This window comes from Phasianus colchicus, chromosome 1, assembly GCF_987193195.1.
Source record: "Phasianus colchicus chromosome 1, bPhaCol1.hap1.1, whole genome shotgun sequence".
Classification (NCBI taxonomy): Eukaryota; Metazoa; Chordata; class Aves; order Galliformes; family Phasianidae; genus Phasianus; species Phasianus colchicus.
The window spans coordinates 145,701,091-145,727,391 of record NC_143436.1 but is presented as its reverse complement, the minus strand read 5'-3'; the positions used below and the strand labels follow the sequence as shown (position 1 = coordinate 145,727,391).

The 26,301-nt window shown below is 38.6% G+C and overlaps 2 protein-coding genes across 3 annotated transcripts in view; one reads left to right on the top strand and one right to left on the bottom strand.

The window, feature by feature from the left end:
• UBAC2 (UBA domain containing 2) overlaps positions 1-26,301 on the top strand; it is a 98,953-nt gene that overhangs the window by 31,435 nt on the left and 41,217 nt on the right. The gene's annotated exons all lie outside the window — the stretch shown is intronic.
• LOC116242748 (G protein-coupled receptor 183-like) lies at positions 13,963-25,649 on the bottom strand. The gene is made up of 2 exons (XM_090129319.1): positions 22,323-25,649; positions 13,963-16,884 (listed from the first exon to the last, which is right to left on the bottom strand). Exons 1-2 carry the CDS (start codon positions 22,469-22,471, stop codon positions 15,771-15,773), a joined length of 1,263 nt encoding a protein of 420 aa, XP_089985445.1. The 5' UTR covers positions 22,472-25,649; the 3' UTR covers positions 13,963-15,770.

The window sequence follows — 26,301 nt, the reverse complement described above, 5'->3', positions numbered from 1 at the left end:
CTGTAAGACTCATCTCTGCTCTTTAGATTCATAAAAAATGTAAAAGCCTTAGCTGACCTTCATAGAAACATGATTTTGATTGTTACCAGGTTGTACTTTCTACTTTCTTTTTTTCCCCCTCAGACTTAGAGGACATTTTTACTCAGGCTCCAGTGTATGCCAGCATGTCCCTGTGGACTTCTGTAGCTTTAGTGAGCTGCATGGCAGTATGGCCATACATGTTTTTCACACCTAGGGTGGTGACGCACTGGAACAGGTTACCCAAGGAGGTTGTGGATGCCCCATCCCTGGAGGCATCCAAGGCCAGGCTGGATGTGGCTCTGGGCAGCCTGGTCTGGTGGTTGTCGACCCTGCATATAGCAGGGGAGTTGAAACTAGATGATCGTTGTGGTCCTTTTCAACCCAGGCCATTCTGTGATTCTATGATTCTTTCCTTATCGTTCACTGGAATTGTCAGTTTGTATTGTTTCAAAGAGCGTATAGCAGTGGTAATTCACATGTCTGAAGGATTAAAGCCTCTTATTCTCAGGCATTTTCAGATATATAGTCACAGAGTTTTATTACCCAATCTAGGGAGCTTACTCTGATAGCTTCAAAAGGAACAGAGACCTTGGATATTGAATTTCTCAGTCCATGTGCCAGATTGCGATAGGTTTGGATTAGATGGGATAGGTAATCCTTCTGTCCATTAATATTCAATTATTGCTTAGTGGAAGCTGGCAATACATGACGTGCTGCATACACATGACAGGTGACATATCACCCTCTTTCTTTGCCAGATAGAACTTAATTTAGTTACTGGCAAATTGTTGAGTGGGATTTTGAGTGCTTAAGTCAGATGTGTCATGAGCAGATGATCAGAGATGATGTCTCAGAACTGTTTTTAAAAAATGTTATCTTCTGTTCTAGAGCCAGTCAGACTTGAGGCCACCTTTTCCAATTTTCTGACAATACAGAAAGATGGGACAAGATGCAAATGAATTAATTATGATGACAGCACTCTATCTGAGAGGCAGCTTTATTCCAAAGACTATCTCAGCAAACACAGCAGCCTTTCCATATCTACCTCTTTCTTTTTTTGCCACTGTGTTCTGATGTAGGAAAAGATTTTTAGATTGGTAAAACACATCCACTACACTCTGGTAAGAAATAGTGAATAAAAAAGAAGTTATTTTTTTGCAGCTCTTAAATAGGCCTGTATTATCTTGATGTATTACGAAATACTTCATGTGTTTTAAAACTGTGTTTTTCTTCTTTTTTTAAAAAAGTGTATACATTTTTTTAAAGTGTCTTGTAAACTTAGGAAAATAAAGCCATCTCCATTAAGAGCTGCTCAAAATAGTGTGTGCTTTTCTGTGGATGGCTTTTCTGTCACTTGTCACCATTCATTTTTTCAAGGACTTGATGTTTGGTTGTTTGTTTTCCTTCACTTAATGGTCATATTCCATAATGAGATGTTAATTTGATTATGTCCTTCATCACACTGTGGTTCTCTGAGTCTGTGACTACCATTTTTTTTCACCTTTTGATTAACATAGTGTTTTAATAGCTGTGCACTCTGACAGAGGTGTGAAAGAACATTCAACCCTATGTTGTTGAAGCAGTATAACATCCTGTGCTTTCCCTCTCTTCTTCTTAACATTTTACCCAGAATTCAACCTAAACTCCTGCATCACTTCTCAGAAATCAACCTGCTTGATATTTCATCTAAGTTCATATATTTCACAGTGTCAGAGAATCTCGGGATGGCTGAGATTGGGAGCTCTGGATCCAAGCAGAGCAGGATGCCCAGGCCCATGGCCAAGCAGCTTCTGGAGATCTCCAGGGAGGAGACCCCACAGCTTCTGGGGCATCATCATCATTTTGGTTGGACTCCTTTCACTATGTCCACGTCTCTCTTGTACTGAGTGGCTCAGATCTGGACAGATTGTCACAGTGAACAGCAAACTGTGAGAAGACAGGCAATCAGCAGTAAATACCAGCCATGAACCTCTGAGTCCACTGTGGAGTCATTAAGGAGCGTTTCCATTCCAGAAATAAAAAACTCATGTTTTATTCACACTTCAGTGTACATAAAAGGCCCAAGACAGTAGCTATGGGTCTGTCACAGTAGCTAGCTCCTGTGCAATCTAATCTCTCTTATGCTAAGAAGTCTACATTCCTTCTTCACTTAACTTCTTTTAGGCTGCATTTAAGAGAGGTGAGTGTTTGCAGTAATCCTAGTGAATGTTCATGCAAATGTTCACTTAAGAGAAAGGAAGGAGTATTTGCTAATGTCTCTGTGCATACTTTCCTCCATCTTCTTGTCTGCTTCTCAGCCCTTTTTTTGTGTTGGCAATGTGAGATGGTTAAATGAGAAAGACAAGTTATGGCTTTTAGCTTTTTAAATACTTCCTACTTTAAAAATGAACCCACCTTCTTGCACTCATAAGCTAAAAATCTTCAACTTCAGTTCTTAAGTTGTGCCCTTCCAGACCATGAATAATTCATCCCATCTTCAAAAAAATCTTGGGTCTGCAATACATACCAGTAAACTCCATTAAAATAATTTCTGTTCAGTGCAGTAGTAATAGTGGAAAGGAGCTAGAGTCAAGGGACTAGATCAGAAAATGAAAGCTGATGTTTTTTATTATGCTGGGAGATCTATGAAGACCTTAATCCATGGAGCAGAAGAGGCTGAACAATGGTTAAAAAAAAACAAAACAAAAACCAACACATCAAAAAATAGTTGTATATGCAAAGTGACACATTATCTGTGTAAGTGAACTTAGCCACCCAGGCTCTGACCTGAGGGCTCTGACGTATTTGGCTGATGGAAAGAGCTGTGTTAATTCGAAACGTAAATATCACTTCCTCAGCTGTGTTCTCCATCCCTCTACCAGAGCCTCCTAAAGGAGTCAGCAAAAATAAACATGTGGCTTTTCCTCACCTGCTGAAGGTGCAGTTTTAATATGTGAGTTGATGAAGTGCAGGCTGCTGCTTACAGAGCCATGCAGCCTGCACTTTCCTATCTGCAACTCGCAGTGCAAGTCATCTGACTTCATACAAGTGGTAGCTATAGGGAGATAAAACAAGGTTATAAAAACACACACGTTCTTGTAGGAATCATTCTGCTCTGCCTGAAGTTTCTGAACTTTCTCACTTATGGATGGATGAATGCCAGGACCAAAGCAAGGAAAGCAATGGGAGCATGTAGCTGGAGGGCAGAGGAGGGATTTTGGCCCTCTATGACTATATCACAAGATTCAGGTTTGACTGCAGGATGCTTGTTGGTAAAGCATTTGGCTGCTGTAGCACCAGTAACCTTTGCCAGAGGAGGGAGACAGATGAGGAAGAGCCCTGTAACCTGCCCGACAGGGTTCTACACATTTTGTCACTACAAGCCCTATATTTAAGGGTGATAAGAGACCAAAACACTGTTATCAGCCAAAATCTCTGCCCTATACAAAGCTGTGCCATCTGAGACGTTAGGCTTTCTTCTGTGTTGCTGATACCACGCTTCTCAGATGGGCACACGTGCATGCACGCAAAATTGATAGTTAGATAATGTTATTTAAGAGAAATGAAGCTGGAGGAGATATTTTGACAAAGAAAGTGTTGCAAATGGTTGAATGAATCTAGAAGCAAGGCAATGCACCTTTGAAAGGTTTTTCCTTTTGTTTGGGAATGACCTTTGAGGTCATCAAGTCCAGCCATCTGCCAGACCTACTGAGCACCATCACTAAACCACGTCCCTTAATGCCACATCCCCAGGTCTCTTCAATACCTCCAGTCATGGGGCCTTCACCACTTCCCTGGGCAGTCTGTCCCAAAGCTTGAGAAAATGTGAAGAAATTCCTTCTAATAATACCCAATCAAATCCTACCCTGGCACAACACCATTTCTTTGCATCTTATCACTTGTCACCTGAGAAAAGAGATTGACACTCTCCTCACCACAACTTCCTTTCAGGTAGTTGTAGAGTGCAATAAGATCTCCCCTGAAGCTCTTTTTCTCCACACTAAATAACCCCAGTTCCTGCAGCCACTCTTCACAAGTCATGTGTCCAGTCCCTTGACCAGCTTCAGTACCCTTCTTGCACACATTGAAGCACCTCAGTATGGTTCTTGAGGTGAGGGGCCCAGAACTGAACACAGCACTCAAAGTGCAGTCTCACCAGTGCTGCATACAAGGGGACAATCACTTCCCCGGTCCTTCTGGCTGCTATTTCTGCTTCTGGCAGATGCAAGCAGAGAATACTAAGTGGTGTTTGTATCTGCAGGCAGACACTTAGAAATGTAGGTGTCACCACTTCCACACTTACTTTTTTTGTTACTTTTATCAGTCACAAGCGATAAGGATGTTATTATTAGAGCTCTGTGAAGTAAGTGTGATTGTTCAAGTTGGAAATATTTTATTTTTAAGGGGAGAGAAACTGGCTTGCACTGCAGCAGGTTTAATTGCTGCAGTCGGCATTCTGTAAGTAGCTTATGGAGGTAAACAGTATGTGAGCCTTTGCCAACTTAGATAAATATTGCTAGCTATCTTAACCCTTTCTAAAAAAAAATGAGTTGTAATTGGTTTTATGTACTAGATAGTTTTAAACAAAGATTATTAGAAGAACTGATAATTGTTAAAAAGAAGCTGCACTACGTGTACTGTTGTGAGACTACTTACATCTCTATGAATGGTTTGTTACTTGTCCATCAGAATCAGAGTAGCATATAGAGAGGAATATGGGATTGAAAAAAGAGGAAAAAAATAAATGGTTGGATACTATATTTTGTATTTCTACTAAACTTTCTGAAATGAAAACAGATACTTCTCAAAAAGTATTAAGTAGTTATTATATTTCAGTGTATTTGTTGGCTATCCGTATCACCCTAAAAAATGGGAGTATTTTTAACATTCAGATTTTATATTTTTATTTTCTTGCAACCGCTGCTTCATTCCAGTTCCTATCAGAGGCAGCACTGCTTGAAACTTTCTCTCAAATTTTAGGATAGCTCGTTGTTATGCTCTCCATGACCATGTTATGCTCTCCAATTTGCTTGCATTTTTTTTCCTATATTCTCTTATAGCCTTATCATTAGCTGTCCCACTTTGGTTCTATTTGCAACAAAAATTCATTCATTTAATTTTTTAACCTAGTCACTTTGATCTTTTTGATTTGAAAGAACACCTTTTCTTTTTGGAGGGAAGGAATTGTAATCATCTTTATCATTCTGGTATTACAGTTAGAAAAGCAATAAAAGAAATAGCAAGCATTTTGCATCAAGGAGAGGCTGGTTCTTTCTTCTTCCTTGCAAGGAAGGCACGAACACCTAAATGCACATAGCTGTTTATTACTAGCCAAGAAAAGCTAATAACAAATGGTGAAACCTTATGTCTCTTCTGATGCTGAGAGCCCTGAGCTGATAAGAGCATTGGGTAGACCTTTGGTCAGAGCCTTCCTGTGGTGAGGTTCACCAGCTCTGAGATAACCGATGTTTCTGCAGGGTCTTTCTCATGGTGCAGAATCTACCATCACTGTCAGCAGTCAAGCCTTGAGTGAGGACTTAGCTTTTCAGACTCACTTGGATGATATGCTCCATTATTCTCGTCTCGTCAATAAAGCTACAGACCTAGAACAAATGTGCAGAATCTGAATTTCATATGGAGGAGGCAATACATTATACCTGTACTTATGATTAAATATGCATTGACTACACATACATTGACAAATTATGCATTGCCTATGCACTCACTGGTTGATTATGTTATTGATTAGGTAGTAGTTCGATGGTATCTATGAGGCATACACCTGGATTAGTGGTTGTGTGGCTCACTCACTCTTCATGGAACAGTAGTCCACTGCTGGCTTCTACCATAGTAAAACAAATAATCATTGGTAAAGTTACTTCTGCAATCTGATTCAAAGTTCTGCTCATTTTTTTTATATCTTACGGGTCAGAGAAGTGTTGTTGTTCTAAGCAAAGGTCACTTAAGACCCTAACCTTTACTTCTTTAATGCTCTGCAATTTTTGGTGCATCTTACTGATACACTCCAATGTTTTTCCCCTCTTTGCAACTGCTGTCATTGTTATCTGCATGGAAGAGTTTGCTGTGAGTAGGTGAATTAGATGGAGCATAAATCATAGTTCTTATTTTGAGCTGGATTTTTTTTGGTTTTTTTGTTTGTTTTTTGTTTTTGTTTGATTTTATTTTGTTTTTTGAGAAGATGGTAAACTCTGAAGAGAGAACCAAAAATTTCTTCCACCCAATTGTGTCTGTGGCCAATGAGGTGCACTTGTTTCCTGTTTTTGCTTGGAAATAGAAAGTGACACCTTGTGAAAGAGCATTAGAATCAGATTTCTGAGAAGAGAGTTCAGAGTTCAAACCCCATAATTTTGCCCTCATATTCACAACACTTTTGAAAGAGGATATAAATTAATAGTAAGCATTGCTATCTCTTGGAAAACTGATTCAAATTGGAAAGACCACCAAACCACCACTTAAAAAAAAAGCTCTGAAGAACTTAGCTTAGGCTGAGGAGGCTTTATCTAATGTTAGCTATGTTGCTAAAAGCACAGAATCACAGAAGGGCTTGGGTTGGAAGGGACCTTAAAGCCCACCCAGTCCCACTCCTTGTTGTGGGTGGGGATGCCTCCTGCTATGTCAGGGCCCATCCAACCTGGCCTTGAGCACCTTCAGGGATGGGGCATTCACAGCCTCTCTGGGCAGACTGTTCCAGTGCAAAACACATTATGTTACTAACTCTTCATTGATTTCTGTTCCAAAAATATTTTAGTGGATATTTTTATTACAATTTGAATCGTGAGTCATTTAATTTCAGCAGGAATTTGCAAGCTGTAGCATGGGAAGCACTGCAAAGGGTTATAGGATGGTGGTGGTGCTTGGCTGCTTGAATGGAGATGCTGAGCTGTACAGTAAGTGGCCACTCATCACCAGCAATGACTTTACTCTATTAGGAATGCAGAACTACAGCCAGAGGAACTGATTTTTCCAAATTCAACTTCCACACACAGCAGAAGACTGGAGGCAACGTATAGCGGCCTTTAATGGAGGCAGTAAAACAAGCTTGGGCAACAGAAGGCATTTCCCTGACCTAAGATTCACTATCTGTGGTGGTCCGTGGGGTGGTCTGTCTAGCTGTGTAGGTTTGCTTAGCTGTTGGCAACTTCCCTAGTGCTCACATGTATGCAGAGGCTGCTTGAGGCCAAAGGCATGGGATGAGGGTACTGGCTGAATGGCCTTACTGGTGCAAGAGAAAAGCAGCAGAAGAGGATGAGGAGGTATCCTAGCTATGCCCAGAATTTAAAGCTGATCTTTTTGTAGCCATTGCTAGTGTTTGTGGTCACTAGTTCCACTGCTGCTGGTGGTATCAGAGAACGTTCTTTCTTATTCTGCTGAAGCTTGTGGGTTAAGGAGGAGTTAAAGATGAAAGATACTTCTTTGGTGATATTTATACAAACATCATGTGTTATGCCAACAAATTCAGATGGCTTGATATTTTTTTTCTCCATAGAACTGAGATACTTTCTTCCAGGCCACAATTTTTTTAGTGATACACAATATATTGTGTTGTTAGAGACCTCTAGCCAGATATCCTGTCTGATAAATTACACTGTTTTTTGTCTAGAACAAAGCCATGAGGAGAGATAATGAGATGTTGTCAAGAATCAGAGGTACACAAACAGAAACATAGAATCACTTAGGTTTGAAAAGATCCTTAAGATCATCCAGTCCAACCATCCGTGCAGAGACCAAGTCCACTACTAAGCCGTGTTCCTAAGCACCATCTTCTTAACATGTTTAAACATAACCACAGAAGAGTACTTTAAAAAAAAATACATATTTGTAAGTACAAAGAGCAGAATCATATAAAAATGATTATAGATGGAAAGACAGAAGGCAGACTTTCTGTTTGTTTTACCAGAAAAAATTGCTCAAATAAATGGTATCTCTCTGGGCTTTAACTTGGATTTTCAACTTTGAGCTCTTGTGGAATTTAAGTGGTGATTTAGGAGAAAACCCAAATAATGAAATCATTCTGTAGTTTATCTAAACTAACATGAATATGAAACTTTGCCCTCTTGTTCCTCTTTTAGCATAAAAAGCTATTATATGTTTTTCTTATTTGCTAGCCCAGACACATTTAAAATAGTTGATCTGTGCTCAGCTAAGTGAAGGAATATGATTTTGATGGATGTCTGTGTTGTTTCAAAAAGCTTCCATTGAAAATGCACTGAACTTCTTTTTTCATTTTTTTTCTAGCATGCAAAAAACACTTGTCCTGGAGTCTTCATTTCTTTCACTGTCAAAAATACCTCATACATGCCACTGGCACAGCTGCTTCACCTCTTCCTGTCCAATGGGACACAGGGATCTATATTGTTATTACAACTAGACAGAATTATTGTAACTTTCCATACTTAGAAATTGCAGTATGAAGGTTTCATCAGATTCCTGGCTGCTTGGTATCATTAGCCGCTGTCAAAACATTATTTGGCTGCTTAGTAGCCTAATAAGTTGAGAATAATCGGTTTTCAGCATCTCTATATTTAAAGTAGGCTGCATCTATGTGCCTTCTGCTAACTAACCACAACTTCCCTCGAAAGTTACATGCCACAGGAAGGATGAAACTGCTATGTCTAGCTTATTAGTGTGAGGAACATATTTCTCCTTGTGCGTGGTATAAAACTGCATACTTTTCTGGAGAGGGTAGGATAACCACAAGTGTTGCTGTGTTCAGAACAGGTGCAAAGCTTGCTTTTTTAGTTTAGCACTTTGCACAACATCTGTCACAAGTGAGGAAAAGAAAAGGGGAAGAGGAGAAACTCATATTTTTTGCACTGAGAAAAAAAATGGATGCAGCCTTTTGGAAAGAAATCTAAGCTGTGTCTTGACCACTTTTTATTTTAGGAGCATACCAGTGACAATGAGCTTAGAGGACAACACTAGACAATATTTTCGGTTATTATTTTCTAGTTTTACCCCGAGAACAGTGAGTTTGTCTGACTTAATGTTTTGACCAAATTTGTTACAGTCATAGAAGGATGCAGGTTGGAAGGAATTTCAGCAGATTGTCTTTCCCTGGTAGTACAGATTTAGTCAGACCTGTATCCAGTAGATGTTGAAAATCTCTTAAGGATAGAAATTGCACAGCCTTTCTGACCTCCTTTTCCACCCACTAATGTCATGGTGAAAAAATGCTGCCTCCTGTCTGATTGTTACTTACTGCAACTGTGTGTCTCCATCTTTGCTTTGCCCCCCAGCAGCATAACAAGGGTCACAGTACTCTGAGTATGATTTCACACGTACTGACTAGAGAAGGATTGCTTCCCTTGATGTTCTTTCTAACATCGTCCTGTACATTTGGCTAAGCAGTACCGGTTCCTTTTGAACACCAAGGCCCAAGCCCTTTTTGCCAAACTGCCTGCTATCCAGGCAGTGCCCAGCCTGCTCTGTTGTACGATTCCATGTCAGGTACAGGACTTCACATTTGACTTCTCTGATTTGTTGAAATTCCTTTGAGCCTGTTTTTCCAGACATTTGAGGCCCGGTTCTTCTTTATTTGATGTGTTCGAGCAAGGTGATCCAAATTTGGCAGTAATGGATTGACATCTCATTTTTGAGAGTTGCCTATGTGCTGCTGTGGTAGGAAAAGAAAGATGGTGCACTGTTGGTTTCCTTTGTGTAGACATAGCTTGCTCTCTTCTGCCACCTGCTCTAGCACATTCAGATTTGCATTTTTTCTGTGTTTTGGCCTTCTTTCCTTCTCTCTGTAATTTGTATGAAGTGACCAATAGCGTGGTGTTCATGGGAAAAGAGATTAGATGACTCGAAGGAAGGGGTTTTGTTGCATGTCTGAAATCATGAGGGATGTGGACAGGGTAAACGTAGAGTCATCATGTTCACTCATTTCCAGTATGGCAAACAGGGGACTTCAAATGAAACTTGCAGGTGTCACAGACAAAATGAAATGGCCCTAGACACCATGCACAGACTTTTTGCTTCAAGATGCTACAGACTTTTATGTGGGTTCAAAAAGGTGCCAGACAAACTGATGGAAGAAAGACTGTGGACTGTTATATACAAAGATAAGATGTCTGCCTCAAGAGGTCCAAATTTAGACATTGCAGGAAACCAAGGCAGTATTCTGAGAGGAAAAAAAAAAAAAAAAAAAAAAGAGGAAATATGTTTGAGCATTTATTACAGAAAGCCTAGTTTTTCTTCAGAGAAGAATTGCAGCTTGATTGTGTTCATTTTGTACTGTAGCCTTAGTCTACAGATGGGAGCAGGAGATTCTTGATGCCCCTTCACCTTGTCTGTATTGAGACAGCATAGAGAGATACTGCTAAAATACAAACTGTTGAGCTTTGTCTTGAGCTCTTTTTCTGCTCTGTGTCACAGGCATGGAGGTAGAAGAGACAGATTACATCCCTGCTTTTCAGGTCCTCTAAAATTGATTGTATAAGGCAGAGTTTCTTTCCTCATTCTCTTCAGCTGTGCCACATTCATTTTCACTTTATTAGAGGGTCATAGTCTTCACGGAGTCTATACATTCCTTGCTTACCTGAAAGCTTTTGAATTTCAGAACTAGATTAGTCTTTACCTTTTTATATTAATAAGCTAGCTGGTAAAAGAGGAGGCATTAAGCAGCTTCAGGAACTGTGTTATTTGTGATAGCATGTTTACTATTTCACACAGCTGCTGTTATTGGCTTTTGCTAAGAGATGAGTGTAGCTGACAAGTTCCTCATCTGTGTAGCTGTCAGGACAATAGCAAAAGTCAGGCAGCAGGAGTTTTTATTGTCCCAGAGCTCTCCTGAGTACTGTTCCAGTCACTGATGGACATCCTACCCTCATTCTTCCATTCTGAAGTTGTCACTTTGAGTCAACAGGGTTTTGCTGGAACCATTACAACTTGTTTGACAAAGACCAGTTTCTTTTAGGCTAACATTAAGGTAAATAGTGTTGCTAGCCAGTTACAATTCTGATGGCTGGTTTTTTTTCTTCTTTTTTTTTCTTTTAATTGGTTGGTTTTTTTAAGTTTTCTCCCATTAGACTTTCCTAAGGTCTTTCTGATGTCTTTGTTTCTGTCCAAGCTGAATGTCAGTTTGTCTCCAGACAACGTTCCAAAAAGCCACAGAGTTTGAATGTGGAGGATAACTGCAGCTCTATCCATTTGGTTAGTGAGCATGCTAACATAGTCTGTGGAAGCTAAGTGCAGATTATATATCAGTGTCTTAGAGCAGGGCTTCCATGTAGGCCTGTACGGTGGCTTGACGCTGGCCAGCAGCTAAACACCCATGCTGCTGCTGGCTCATTCTTTCCTCCCCAGATGGATAGTGAAGAGAATAGGAAGAGTAAAAGCGAGAAAACTCATGGGTGGAGGCGAAGATGATTTAATAAGTGAGAAAAAAACAAGCAGTGCAAAAGCAGTTGCTCACCACCTACCCCAAGCAGGCTGATGTCCAGCCAGTTTCTGAACAGACACCTTGAAAGGCAAAACACCCTGCCTTTCTCTTCCCCTGCTTTTTTAATTTTGTTATTTAGAGACCATATACTTGTTGTATATCAACAAACTGCATAATGTGAGATCATCTCAGTCCTGAAAGGAAACAGTACCTATTTGGAGATAATTGCGTCCCTTCTATCAGCTTTCCAGGAGCTTTGAATCTCCAACAGAAAAGCTTGGTATGGCTTGGGTAGTTTGTTTTCACGATCTAGTGACTCTGTTTGGAAACCCAGAATCCAAACTCTTATCAGACTTGCTTTCTGCTAGGGTTGCAGATCTTCACCTAAGTCTAAAATGTTTTTCCTTCACTAACCGAAGGCCAGACATCTCGGGAAAGTCCTGTTGCAGGGAGAAACAGCAAAAAAGACTACTTGTTCTAACTTAGCAAAGAGACTTGTAAAATGATGATTCTTTGAAGTTGTCTTCCCTATCATTAACTCTTCCATTTACTTTATCTAGTGGAACTAAAGAAACAACTTTTCATACAAGCTCATTTTAGTCCTCTTAGCAGCTGCCCTAGCCATACCCTGCTAAGTCTTGAATTGAAAGGTGTTCCATCATTTTGTCATGAGCAGTTTTTAAGGTCCTGACTGGACTTTGCCATCCAAATAGGGACCCTGTTTACCAATAAAACTTCATTGAGATCCTCCTGAGTTAAACAGCTTGAATCTAATACTGCTTGTCAGCTGCTTGCTTCATATGTGAAAAGGGAGAACAAGATCCAGATCTGTACAACCAATTCTCAGCTTGTCACAGCAAAAAGCTCATCAAAACCTTTTGCCAAAGATGGATTCTGATTTTTTCTTGCAAAGTTCATACTGCTTCAGCCATTTGTTGCATAACGTGACATTCTCTTTTCTTCTCAGACCAACAGAATCAGATCTTTCCTTTCTTTTTGTGGAAAGTACAAAGATCCAAGGGAATCTTACTCTATGATGTGTCTTCCACTAATGTATCTGTCTCATTAGAAAAGAACTCTGGTTTACTTGAAGACAGTGTTCCATGATATCTCAAACAAGAAATACAGAAGTAATTTGAAGTTCCTACCCATGAGAAACACCAGCAGCCAGTATTTCCTGGACGTCTATTAGTGCCAGTCATGTTTGCTAAATGTTATGTGCTACCTTTGGAATAACTGTCTGCCAATCATCGTTTTGCTCTGAGAATTTGCTGGTGTGAACTTCCTCAGTGTTAATGGCTGACCTTCTTTCGAAGGAAAAAGTCAGGATACTTAATCTTAATTGCTTTGTTTCAACAGTCTCTTTATGTGTTCAGAGCCCTTTCGCTTCCTTTCTCAGCATGTTGTATACTCAGTGTTGGAGAGGAGAAGAGATACCAGCTACAGTTTTACTCCCTTTATTCATGTGTTTGAGGCATGCAGGAGGAGAGGGACTGGAGGTGTGCTTCGGTGGGTAAAAATTCTGTTCTAAAAATATTCCAACCACCAATACCAGGGAAAGACTGCCTGTAGAATGAACAGGAAAAGGCTTCTTGAAGAAAATCAGTCATTTGGGAAGAGCTGCAAGCTTTCAAAATTTTTCATCCTCCCTTGCTCCCATGCAGCAGCTTCTTACCACCGCTCTGGTGATGGCCCCACAGCACAACTGGTAGAAGAAAGACAGCTCCTTTAAAACAGATTCGTAGGCCAGCTGAAACCACCACCACTACTTCTGGCAGTTTCTAATAGACAGTTTCAAATTTCATCTCACTATTATGAGTTTGCATGATCTGTTAAGTACTCATGAGCATTGACGGGAAGCAGTGGCATCAGCTACCTCAGCTGTAAATTGTCACTTTGTCTTTAGGACTTTTGTCAGGAAATTGAGCTTATCTTTCAATTTTTTTATTGTTATTATTTTATTATTTTTTTTTAATTTTATAATCATTATTGTTTTGTTCGATATCTGAGAAATATTAAAATAAGGACATAAGCTTTTTTTTTTAACCGGTATCAAACTAGACCAATGCTCTCAGGCTTATTTGAGCAAAAGCAGTATTTTTGTACAAAGTTAGCTGTTTGTTTTTAAAATCACATAACATTTTCAGAGTCTGGACTTGAAAATAACAGAATTGCTAACATGAGAAAATAGGGACAGAGAAACTGAAGTTGTCAGTGCAGCCCTTCACTTTGTTTCTGCTTAAAAGTGAGTAAATATGTGCATTATGTAGTGTTGTGATATATGCTTGAGTTCTATTTTATGGATTTCTAGCCTTAAGGCTTTATGACAATAGATGCATGCCAGAAGTGAAAAAAAACAGACATTAGTAGAGTAAAAAGAGCTTGCATTGCTATAGTGTTAATATATATAGTTTATTTTTAGAACTTCTAGGCAATCATGAGTAGTCTGTGACTTTATCAAGTTATCATTTATTGACTCCTATAGCAACAGATTCTTAAATAGTTTATTAAAAACAACTGGCGAGAACAAAACTGCTATAATATACAGAATTAAGTGAAACTTCTCATGTTAAAAACAAATTTTTGTATTCCACTTTCCTGTGGCAACATAGTGTCTTCTGGAACTGGAAATTAAATTTTGACAGTCTAAGTGGTATGACATATAGGATCTTTTGTTTTTTCTTTCCCATAATAAAGTAATTATTAATTAATTTTTCCATACTGCCTTTCAGCTACAGCCCTTCCACGTTTGCAGGTAAGCGGAGGTCAACACATGAGGAAGGAAGAAATTGCAAAGATGGCAAATGTAACTGTTTATTTGATCGCTTTTCAGAACAGTCTAAATGCTGGAGAGATATAGCTGCAATAAATAAAATTTATTCTGACATCTGGCCTACCTTTTGCCAGTAATTATCAGGCATTCTTTAGATTTCCTTTTTCATCACATGGCGCAATGACCAAGTTGTGTTGGCAAGTGAAGGTATATTAATAAGACAGAAGACAAAAGAAAAGACATGGGGGCCAGAAATAAAGCAGGGAAGGAAATTGACACGTTACGGAAGGGCATGACAGCAGGAACCCAAGACCCACATCCTGGATGTATGTTGGTAGTCAGCCAATTCCAGTAGGATGTGTTTATGTCATTTGGTCACTTCGGGCACCATTTCAGTGTGCCCAAATGCATTCCAGATGTGCTCTGTGAAGGCACGGTAGAAAAACTTGTTCTTTCCCAGCCAATCCTGCTGATCCCATTTCTCGATCATAGAATCGTAGGATATCCCAAGTCAGAAGGGACCCATAAGGATCATCGAGTCCAACTCCCAGCTTCACACAGGACCACACAAAAATGAGGCCCTTTGTCTGAAAGCAGTGTCCAGATGCTCCATGAACTCCAGCAGCATGGAGCCGTGCCCACAGCCCTGGACAGCCCATTCTATGTCCACAGCCCTCTGGTGCAGATCCTTTCCCTAACCCTCAGCTACCCCTCCCCTGGCAGCTCCATGCCTTTTAAACCTATATCCATCTTCTTTTAACCAAAACAGTGCACTTTTTGTGTTTCAGTCTCTAGCATCAACTTATTTCTGCGTTCATAAATAATTTATGTACAACTTAGAGTCTCTTTATAATACATACTGGAAAGAAAAGTTCTCCCTTAGAAAAAGGATTCAAGAGGTAATAGACCTTGAAAAGAACAAGTGATTGAATGTGTGGGGCACAGTCAGTATTTGGGAGAATTGAAGACTTCATTAAATTTTCATCTGTAATATTTGACAAAAGTATCTGTGAATTCTCCAGTAAGACAAACGTAATCTATATAGTACTCTATAATCTATAAGTACTATAAAATGCACTTTTACCTCCAAATTACTATAAACTAAGCACTTGCAGCAGTCAAACTGTGCATAGAAGCTGTCCATTTTATCTAAAAATTTGATTGCTTGACTTCTGTGATTAGGATAACAAACCCATTGATGTACTTGTAGCTCAGCTAGAGCTCTTGTAATTTTCAGGTGTGCTAGTTGTAACTCTTGAGTTATAAGCTATTTTTTGTTTAATCCTTTCTCAGGCATCCAGTTAAACTGAGTCAAGTCTTTGCTTGAGTTGATGACATCCAGCAGTATGGAATTTGGATGTTCACAATGGTGTGCATTTCCTGGAAAAAAGTAATGAGATCAGTCAAAATGATGTAGCTAGGAAGTTGTAATTTTGAGTCTTCCTGCTGTCCTGTGGTAATTCTTTTTCGGTCTAACATCAGTCCTTGATTTCCTGACATCCTGAGAAGCAGAATCTTCCTGAAGCTACTGTACAGGGAATGTTAAGAATTTTTACCATGGACCCAGGATTTTTAAGCCTACTTCACTACATTGTACTACAGACTTGATTTTTCAGGTAACTTCCCATTGGCAGATTTTGCGAGTACCATCATTTGTGTTTCTCCCACATCGCGTGAGCTTTCTTCATGGTGTGATCTGGCAGCACTTGAAATTGATACGCTCACTTGTCGCCTCAGTATTTTCAGAACAGTCCTTTTGTATCCTTTGCATGCAAAGAAATAGATGAAAGGATCTAGACAGCAATTAAAATTCATCAGAAACACGGTATAATGGAGTGATTTCTGGAAAATTTGGTTTTCGTTGCATAAGGGTTGATACTGAAGCTTCTTAATCATGTGTTGTATGATTGCAACATGATAAGGGGTAAAGCAAATGATGAACACTATAATTACAAATAGGATTGTATTGATAGCTTTTTTGTTTATCCCTGATTTTTCAGTCAGTGGATTTTCCTTGGCTGTTTGAAAAAGTTTGCAGCTGATTTGAGAATAACAAAATAGTATAATTCCAAGGGGAATAAGGTATCCTACTAAGCAGGCAGCAAGAAGTATAAATGGTAAATGGGCTATTTTTTCAAAGTTTGGATATTCCATACATGTAGTCCTTTCATTTTCTTCATGTGTCATGGGCTGTATAAGCAATGGGAAAGTTTGGCTGAATACAAGAAACCAGATAAATACACAAATGCCCTTGGCGTATTTAATCCTTCTGATCTTGTATCGGAATGGATGGACGACAGCGAAAAATCTGTCAATACTCAGACACGTCATGAAGTTCACACCTGCATAAGTGTTAATGTAAAACAAGAGAGCAGTTATTCGACATAATGCTTCTCCAAATGGCCAATGGAATCCCAGGGCGTAGTAGGCTATCCTTGTAGGCAGGGCAATACAGAACAGTAGATCTGAGAGGACGAGATTTGTTGAATAGAGGGTAGTAGAGTTTATCTTCTTTCTGTTTTTAAAAATGACAGTGAGGGCAATTGTGTTTCCGAGTACTCCAAGAATTAAGATGAGGCTGTAGAACACAGATAGGATTATCCTTGCTGTATCCTTATGTTCATACAAGTCGCAGGTAGAACTGTTTGTCTGAAAAGTTGGGAAAGTGTCCATTTCTGCAACTGGCGTTTCTGCAGGAAGCTCAGTGGACCTTACATGAAAAAAAACAAAAGGGGACATTTTGTAATAAACGTAGATAAACTACTTCTGCATAACAGTGGCCAACCTATATCAGAAAAAAGCAAGATTCTAAAAAGCTGAAATGAAACTTCAGTATGGTGAAATACTTTTTCAAGCCTGCTTCCAAAAACAAAAAAAAAAGATGACTTTCCCCAGCTTTAATATTTTGATCTCAATTCTTTCACTACCAAAAAAAAAAAAAAAAAATCAGACAATGGGCAAAATGATATACCAGAGACATCAGAATCAGAGAATGGCCTGAGTTGAAAAGGACCTCAAAGATCATCTAGTTTCAACCCCCCTGCTATGTGCAGGCGTGCCATCCACTAGACCAGGCTGCCCAGAGCCACATTCAGCTGGGGCATCCACAGCTTCCTTGGACAGTCTGTTCCAGTGTGTCACAACCCTCTGAGTGAAAAACTTCCTCCTAATATCTAACCTAAACCTTCCCTGTAACTCCCCATGTTCTTGGAAGTGAAGCTAACAGATGATCAGGAGGTAGACAACTAGTGAAACCAGTCTGAGAGGAAAAAGGAGTCTGAAGAAATCATGTGATTAATGACTATATGAAATCCCCAAGGGTCAGATATAAAAATAAAATCTTATAATGTATTACAGTTTATTTTTTAGGCAGTATTTTGTTTCTAAGGATGCACTTTGACCTGGTTTAAATTGTTTGGGAAAACTAATTTTCAGTGTTGTTGCTTATCTTACTGGCATTAAACATAGAATCCTTAGAGTTGGAAGGGACCTTTAGAGGCCATCTAGTCCAACTCCCCTGCAGTGAACAGGGACACCAGAGCCACGCTCACTTTGAAAGTCTCTGGGGACGGGGCATCAACTTCATCTCTAGGCAACCTGTTCCAGTGCCTCACCACTCTCACGGTAGAAGGCTTTTTCCTTATATCTAACCTGCATCTCCCCTCTTTGAGCTTGAAGCCATTTCCCCTTGTTCTGTCACCACAGAGCTTGCTAAAGGGTCTGCCCCTTCTTTCCTGTACCTTCCCTTTAGATACTGAAAGGCTGTTGTCAGGTCACCTCACAACCTTCTCCAGAGTGAATGGTCCCAATTCCCTTAGCCTGAAAATTATATAATTATACTCATACAGTCATTAAAGACTTGGAAAAGACCTCTAAGATCACGAAGTCCAACTGTCAGTCCATCCTGTCATACCACTAACCCATGTCCCTCAGTGCCGCATCTCCACATTTCTTGAACACCTCTTGGATATGGTGACTCCAGCACATCCCTGGACAGTCAGTTCCAATGCTTGAATAATAATAATTCAGCCTATTTAATACTAGCGCTAAGAACTTTGGAAATCTAATTGAGATATTGTTTATATACATAAATTCCTAAGACTACTACTTCAGTCTCTTTTAAGTGGTGCTGCAAAAGAGATATAACCTATCTGAAGTATTTCACATACATTATAATTTAGCAGATTTAAAAAATTGCTTAACCTCCATAGTCAGAAATGACACGGAAGATCTGCAAAGTGGCAGTGACTTGGGGAACTTAAAATAGAAAAAAATGATTTAGCAGAATTTTAGAAGTGGAAAGGGCCCCATCCCATTGATATTCCTTTCAGTACAGAATGCTTTTAAGTTGATTTTTAAGTCAGAAAGGATGGGGGGCATCTGATGTTACTCCTTAAGCAGCTGTTCGGCAAAATATTACCTAAAGTCTGAAGAAATTAGCTCACAAATCGAAGTGAGAAATCTATTGCTGGTTAGTACCATCCTTAAGGTATTTGTCATTTTCGTGGTATTCCTTCTTAGTTGGTCTTCACTCAAACTACGTATTTGATCACAGTGAGTTTTTAAAGAAAATGCATGCTTCCCACTCTTGTCTGTGAAGATTGGTTGTGTCTTTCAGTTCTTGTTGGTGAGACTGCTTGTGAAAAGAAGTGAGATGATTTTATTTCTTGCACCCTCTAAAAAACTTCAGGAAAACTTCCAACAGCCAACCAGGCACATTGCAATCTCAGACTTTTTCTTTGCGTTCATACCCGGTTGTAAGAAGGTGACTGCCTGAGAATACTCTTGTAAAAGTCTCTCAACACTGTTGAAAGCACCATAACTTCAGAATTATACGGTGCTCTATTTATGTACTTAAAAAGAAGAAAAACAAACCCTGAAGAAATTATTCTTATATGTAGTCATGGCATGCTCTCAGCAATCACTCTTTTCAAACTCTTTTTGTGTTGTTATGACTGTAATGGAGAGAGGCGGCTATGTTTCTAGAGATAGTAAATATTAATGCTAGTTTTGATATCAGACATCTTTTCCATCTGGATGACTCATAAAAACTGTCAGCCTGTTTATCTGCAGTTATGTGGGTTAAAATAGGAGTCATGATTGCTTCTACTTTAATGCAGAATATTATCTGGAGATAAGAGCTGTTATAAACTTAAATTTTAAATCCATCTGATATCTTTAAAGTATCTGGATTCTTTCTGAAGGATTTGCCTTTCAACAGTCAGTATTTACCAACAGCTACAACGTTGCTTGAAGAAGACTTCCAGTAAAATACCTCTCAGTTTTTTGGGTTTTGAGCTACACCTTTAATGAAGTATTTATTACCTTTTTATTAACTTGTGGAAGCATTAAAAGGTTAGTATCATCTTTCATGTTTTGATGAGATTATCCTGTTTATTTCAGGTTGTTCACAACTAATTTACCTGCAGCACTTTTTGAATTATACAGTTTGATCAGACTTTGGCTTAGCTTGGCTGGGGCATGCAAGGTGCTCTTTAAAGAGTAAACCTGCATAGCTGGTGATAGATCTCAAATTCCTGATCTTTATATTGCGGTGGACTCAATGCAATAAGATACATGCGTAAGTTACATTACATGTGGTAGGAAGAAATGTAGCATGTAGATACTCTATCAAATCTATTCATGCACAGGCTGTAGGATAGACAGGTGAGAGATTTCTGACGGCTAAATGTATGGTGTTCTGATTCTTAAACATCTCAAGAAAATAAGTAGCGCGTCAATAAATGTGAGCACTGCTTTCAGGGTTGGAAGTCAAATGTGAACTGGGAGTATTATGACTTGAATAGAGAAACTGAATTGCTAAGTATCAGCTCTGTGACTGCTGTGCAGATTTAAGAATATCTCAAATACCTTAGAGTGTCTCTTATAGGAGAATGTAGCATGGCTTAGTTTACTAAAGTATAACAGGCTGCTTTTCATGGAAAATCATTTGGGTTTGTGTAGGCATGGATAAGACTCTGGATAAGAGTCAGTGAGGTATTTCAGTTTGTTCTGTTTCTCTTATTTGAATGCTTCTGATTACTTGTTCAGATTCCCAGCACAACATTTATTTTCTACCCCTGTCTCCCTTGATGTTTAGGTAAAATCATTTCTCCACAGCTTCTCTTTGCTTGTGATTAAGGTGTATGATAAACTGTTTTATTGCAGTGTCTAACGACAGTACATTCACAGCATAATTTTATTTCCTCTTCTCTCTAAAGTTATGGTAGTTTTTGCTCATAAATAATGTGTATTTGTCACATCCATTCTTCTGTCTGTCAGTGTTTGTATGGTTTAGGCAAAATTCTGCAATTTTAGTCATTTCTTCTGACATCAATAGTAGAATTTTATAAAACCCTATCTACTTTTGCATGATAAAGTAGGATCATCTACTTTAACGTTAGAACTCACTGTTGCTCAAAGTAGGATATTTACCCTTGCATAGAAGCATGGCTCTGTTGAACAGGAGTTGCAGCCAGGAGAGTGCTTGTGTCCATCCCTGGTGCATGGACACACACAGGGAGCAGCCATCTCAGACAGTTCTTCCTTCTCTTTACCCTCTAACACAAGGCCCCCAGAGCTATGTTCCTGATTCCTAATGAAGTTCTCTAGTTCCGCAGTGGGACAAATTGGCCACAAGCAGATGAGAAGAGCGCTGGAGAACCACAGCTAATGTACCTTCCAGATGTACACATTGGATGCCAGCAGGCTCTTCTGCTGGCTGTGGGAGTCAGCCCTGGGCAGGGCTTCTACTATCCCCGAAGTATTTTGCATGTAATGTAGGGTACACATTTTACAGTACTCTAGATGAATAATAGTGTTCTGTTTGTATATAGGTACGTATGGACATTTTGGAGCAGTCACAATGATGTCTACACTTCCTGAATATATTTAATATGTCTTAAAAACCCTTGAGATTCTATATCCATCTTGAAGCTCAAGCAGATGATAAAGTTGCTGCCATCTGAAAATGTAATATACATCAGCGGAGCTTCTTTGTACATCTGAGCTCTCACTGTTGTTAGATGAACTCTGCTGACGTCAGCAAGTTTTTCAGTTTTTCTTGTCAATTTTGAATGGACTGCACTTAAAACGGTTTCTTGTGTCTGAACTATTAAGTAAAACAAAGTTATTTTCTGCCTCATGTTTTCTATCAAGTCAATGTTTCCTTGCAGCAATCCTTTGTGATCTATCTGTTACACTTACAGAACATATGCCATCTTCCACAGAATGTATCTGAAAAAAACAACAGTGGCCTCAGTTTGGGTGGCACTTGTGTTATTAGATTCTTAGAGCAAAACTGGAGAGTGTTGCCTCCTTATTGCTGCAAACCTCACAGCAACTGATCAGTATGTGGACTTGATTCATAGCAGAGTTACTGAGTTATATACCCTAGTAGTACTTTATGAGTACATAAGTTAATTGACTTTACCAATTTAGTAATTTTTAAGATATTGCCACTTTTTTTTTTTTCATAGGGGTACGTGATTTTAATGCATTAAATATTTAAAATTCTTGTCTCTTTATCAGTACCTTTATCAGTAGAGAAAGTTGTTTAGGTTTGTCTGCTGATATGCAGGATTCAGTGACACGGATAAAGCTCTAGTGCAGAAAGACCACTTACTCATTGATATTTCAAGAGGTCAATGTTAATGTTTTAGTTATTTGTGTATAGATCCCACTAGCTATTCACTTAGAGCATATATTCCACAAGGGTGTTTGGTCTTCATTTGGAGGACTTGAGAGAAGGAGAATTAGCCCTTTATACTGTAGTAGTGTTTAATCAACCTCCCTCCTAAATCGTGGTCGTCTCATTTAAATTTCTCCAAAAGCAGTTTGCAGTTGCTGTTTTTGTTGAGCCTTTCCTCTTGGAATAAAGACTGCTTTAATAGCCCCTATCCACCCCCAGGAGTGTTTACGTAGTCTCTCTTTTGATAATTCAAGGTGAGCTTCTCAAGTGCCTCAATGAGGCAGAATAGTTTTGGGTCTTCTGTTCCCACTCCAGTTCAGTTCCAGTAAGGGAGAATGGGGTTCTCACCTTCCACAAAACGTGCTCACCTCTGTGACCCCCACCTTTTCTGCTCAGTGGACTATGTGTTTGAGGCAGAATTGGGCAGCATTTACTAGAGAGCTTATGACATGATCTACCTGCAATCCTGAGTGCTTCCCGGATTCACTGGGTCCTGGGATAACTGCAGTCTATGGCACGGCCCTTGTTCTCTGCTTCTACCTGGGAGGAACGTGCACCTGGGAGAGTATAAAGTTAATATTATGCCCAGGCTTCCGACCAGTGCCATTTGTTCCTCGTGTTCTGTCACTTGCTCTCTTCCAGTTTTAGTGTTGCATTTGCTTTCTGATAATGAGTGGACAATTGTTGAAATACACACACTCAGTAGTGAGTTTTTCTTTAGCCACTGACTTGATGAGATTTGTTAGATAGCCTGCTTTTAACCTGTTCTATGTGCTTGATGGATATTTTATTGCAATAATAACCACACAGGTGTCACCCCTAGCCTGGCTTCCTTCAGGTGTTTACCTGTTATGGCTCTTAAACATGGAATACTGTGTTGTATTTATTGAACTATGGAAGTGGTAAACCTGAGCTATAAGCCTACAATTATAGTATTACAAACTTAGATCACACAATTTAAGTTATGTGCAAGCAGTGATAAAAAGCTCTCTCTGTGAACTAAATGAGTTTTCTCCTTGCTTTCATCTCCTGCTTTTGGTAGAGGAACACCATCTGTGGGATTTTTTGGTTTGTTTGTTTGCTTTTTTGTTTTATTTTTTATTTTATTTTATTTTATTTTTTTATTTATTTTGCACTATGGGAAATACTATAAAAGGCTTTAACTGTTTGTTGTAATTTAATGTGTGATTTGTCTATCTTTCTCTTTAATAATCTTTACTCTTTGAGGTAAATCCCTGGTCCATCTGTCCACTATCTAGTGTAGGAGCGATAAAATTACCTTCTTGGTAAGGCATGGCAGATCATGGATGTAGCCTTGCTCTGCACATAGCATGATTTTTTCATCACTTTGAGATGGATGAACATTATTTCTTTAACAAACTGTATTGTTAACAAACTGAATAAAATTTTGGGGTATGTATAAATGATTTAGGAGAAATGGTTTGGAAATAAATTTCTCCTATTTCCTTGCATTGCCTAATTTGAGGACTTTACTGAGCTCTACAGCCCTCTGTTGATCAAAGCTGTGTAAGCTTTAGAGAGCTTAAAAACAGTGAAAGATGGGAAATATGCAATGCTGTGGGTAATGTGTTTATTTTTTTTTCCTTAATTTCTAAAATTAATTGTTTTCTTTTGACCAGTAATATTTTCTGGCTGAACTCCTAATTTACCATTGTTGTGATCCTCACTGTATTATGTGTTTTATGTACTTGAGAAATGAGGGTTTTTTCCAACTATCTTACATATATTAAAAAGTATGCATGCCAGGTTGCATAGCAGAATGCTTTGTTAATATGCGAAGGTACATTTATCTGAGAAAGCTGCATTTATCTAGGCTTGGGACTACACGTGGCTTCATAAAAGCTGAGGCAAGAGACAGGCGTTTCCTAAAGCTTCCTGTTTCTTTCTAGTGCTGTAATTCTCGTATTCTTGTAGTACATTATTTTCAAAGCTGTTGAGTTTCATGTCCAAACTTACGAGAAGCCTGATGACTGAATCCTCACTACTCATGGCTGATTTTAGTGAGATAGTTCTAGTCTAGTACTTTTTCCTAGTAGAAATCTAAATTTGTTGGAATACTAAAGCAAAATGTTTAAACCACTCTATGGAGAACCAAAGTGTGCATTGCATGAGTTAAATTCTCTTAAAGATGAGTAGGAAGAATTAAAATATTCTTTAAGTCAATTCTGTAACAGAATTTTTGGATGCATGCTGTATAGGATCTTTCTGGTTCAGCTTTTATCTATTATTACCTGCTTTATCAAATTGCATTTTGTATTCTAAAATAATAAGAGTTACAGTAAAATAAGTGAAATGGAAATGAAGAAGTTGAGTTGAAATGCTACATAAATAGTTAAAGGCAAAGTAGAAGACATGTATGTGTCTAGCTCATATCTGTTGGATCTTTCTTTCCAAATGTGATAACTACGAAAGGTGTAAGAATTATCTGACCTAAATCATATTGACCAAAGATGCATGTTAATTTTTACAGCAGTGCTGGTGCTGAGATTAACCTCCATTCAGTTTACCTGCCCGAGTCTACTCAGTATGAAAAGGAGAGGGTCCGAAACATGCCAAATAAATAAAAGTCACTAACAATTGCACTTCTGCAAGTAGAAGAGGAAAAAATGGTCTAATAAGATACAAATAAAGACTTTGTATCTTAGAAACTAGAAAAATGCAAACCTTGAACATACATATATATATATATACACAAATATGTTTCCTGAAGGAGTGATATGAAATCTGTGCAGATGCCAGATTTAATTAATTTCAGGGATTAAAACTTCATAACTGTAGCTTAAATTTATTATTCCTTACATGTATCCATACTCCTCATTCTTTGAACAAAAAGGGATAAGACTTGAGCTGTTAAAGATGAGTGGCCAGCTCAGTTTTCAGTACCTTTGTCTCTATTCTGGAGGAGCCATAGAAATCTCAGACCTCTTCTGTTTTGTGTTCAAGAGCATGCATGCATCTATTTTTTTCCTAGTAAATTGTTGCTTTTTTCACAGCCTATCTAGTTTTAACAGTATAACATGAAGAAGTATCATATTTAACATGAAGGTGTAAAAAAGTCCAATTACTTGTAATATTTATTTAGTTTTGTGTCATGAACATCAGTAATAAGGGGAAAGCTGACTATGATTCAGAAAAAGAATGCCTTCGGAAAACTTTGAAAGAAATGGTAGAAAAGGAATAAGTTCCTAACATTTTGGATTCATAAAATACTCTGCTACAGTATTCAGACATGGGAAGAGCAACTGAGGAGCTCTTGAGCTGAGAATAGAGACAAGGAGCACATATGAATGAGCAAGCTGTGGATTCATTACCATGGTACAGATTTGTTTTAAGGCTCCCTGCTAATACTAAAGTATTCTGCAGTGTTCAGTGAATGAGTTGTGAACTTCAATGTCCCACTTACTACTTCAACAGCAGTTCTTTTTTAGTATAATTTAAATTACTTAAACTAAACAAAACTCTGAGATAATATAGTATCAAATGTTTCTTTCTGGTTGTCAAAATAATTAGAAATCTTCCTATAAGAAATTGGTATTGTAAGAAAGCATTAGAAATAACTTGATGTTATGGATCATTTGTCTTTAAATGAAAATTAACAAGAAACATATTAAGATAGCAATATAAAATCAGACAGAGTTTCCTCCACAAGACTTATCTCTCCTGCCACATGAAAATGTTCAGTATAATGCAAAAAGAAAGCATCTTTCTAGAGTTGTTTGCTGGCATGAAAAAAAGAAGAAAAAAAAAGTATGTATCTTTTCTGTACTTACATATCTGCAGCTTCTTAGATCCTGTGAGCAGTTAGTTAAGGGCATTAGCAGGATAGCCTGACTGTGAAAGTTTACCCTTGCACATTGTTTTCAAGAGTGATTACGTGAGTCCCTTTTGTGGGAGGGGTAGATTTTTTCATGTGCTTCAAAAAAAACTTGTTTGTGTGCTGGTCTTGATTTGCTGGCTACTGTCATATGGGATGTGAAAGTGTCTATTTTTAATTCTTTTACAATTAGTCTGCTCAAAAAGAGTAATTAGGAGCACCTCCTCTCCTCCCTCCGACCCACAAGTTGCGTATTACTGACTGTCACAGAAGGGACTTTACCCAGAAGTTTACTTGACCAACCAAAAAATCCTGAGTGAAAAACCTTGTTTGTATGACGTCTGCATTAAAAAAAAAGGCTTATGTTTATCCTGGAGTAGAGTTCTATGAGCAGTGCACACTTTCACGCTGGTCACTATGGATAAGATCTGACACAGCCCAGGAAAACCTCAGGCTTTAAACATATTATATCTCGATTACAAGAAGGCTTAAATTTAGTTTGGAGTTGGATCATCAGTACACTCTTTCAAATGAATATCTCCTGCTGAGATCTGACACAGCACAAAAAAGTCAAACTTTAGGCATATTGATAGGCCGTGTAA

Excerpts from the sequence above, each read along its gene's own strand:
- LOC116242748 (XM_090129319.1), bottom strand. The coding sequence starts at position 22,471 with ATGGCACTGGTCGGAAGCCTGGGCATAATATTAACTTTATACTCTCCC. Across the intron at positions 16,885-22,322 it reads GGAAGCACTCAGGATTGCAG|GTCCACTGAGCTTCCTGCAG; the intron begins GTAGATCATGTC and ends TTTTCATGTAAG.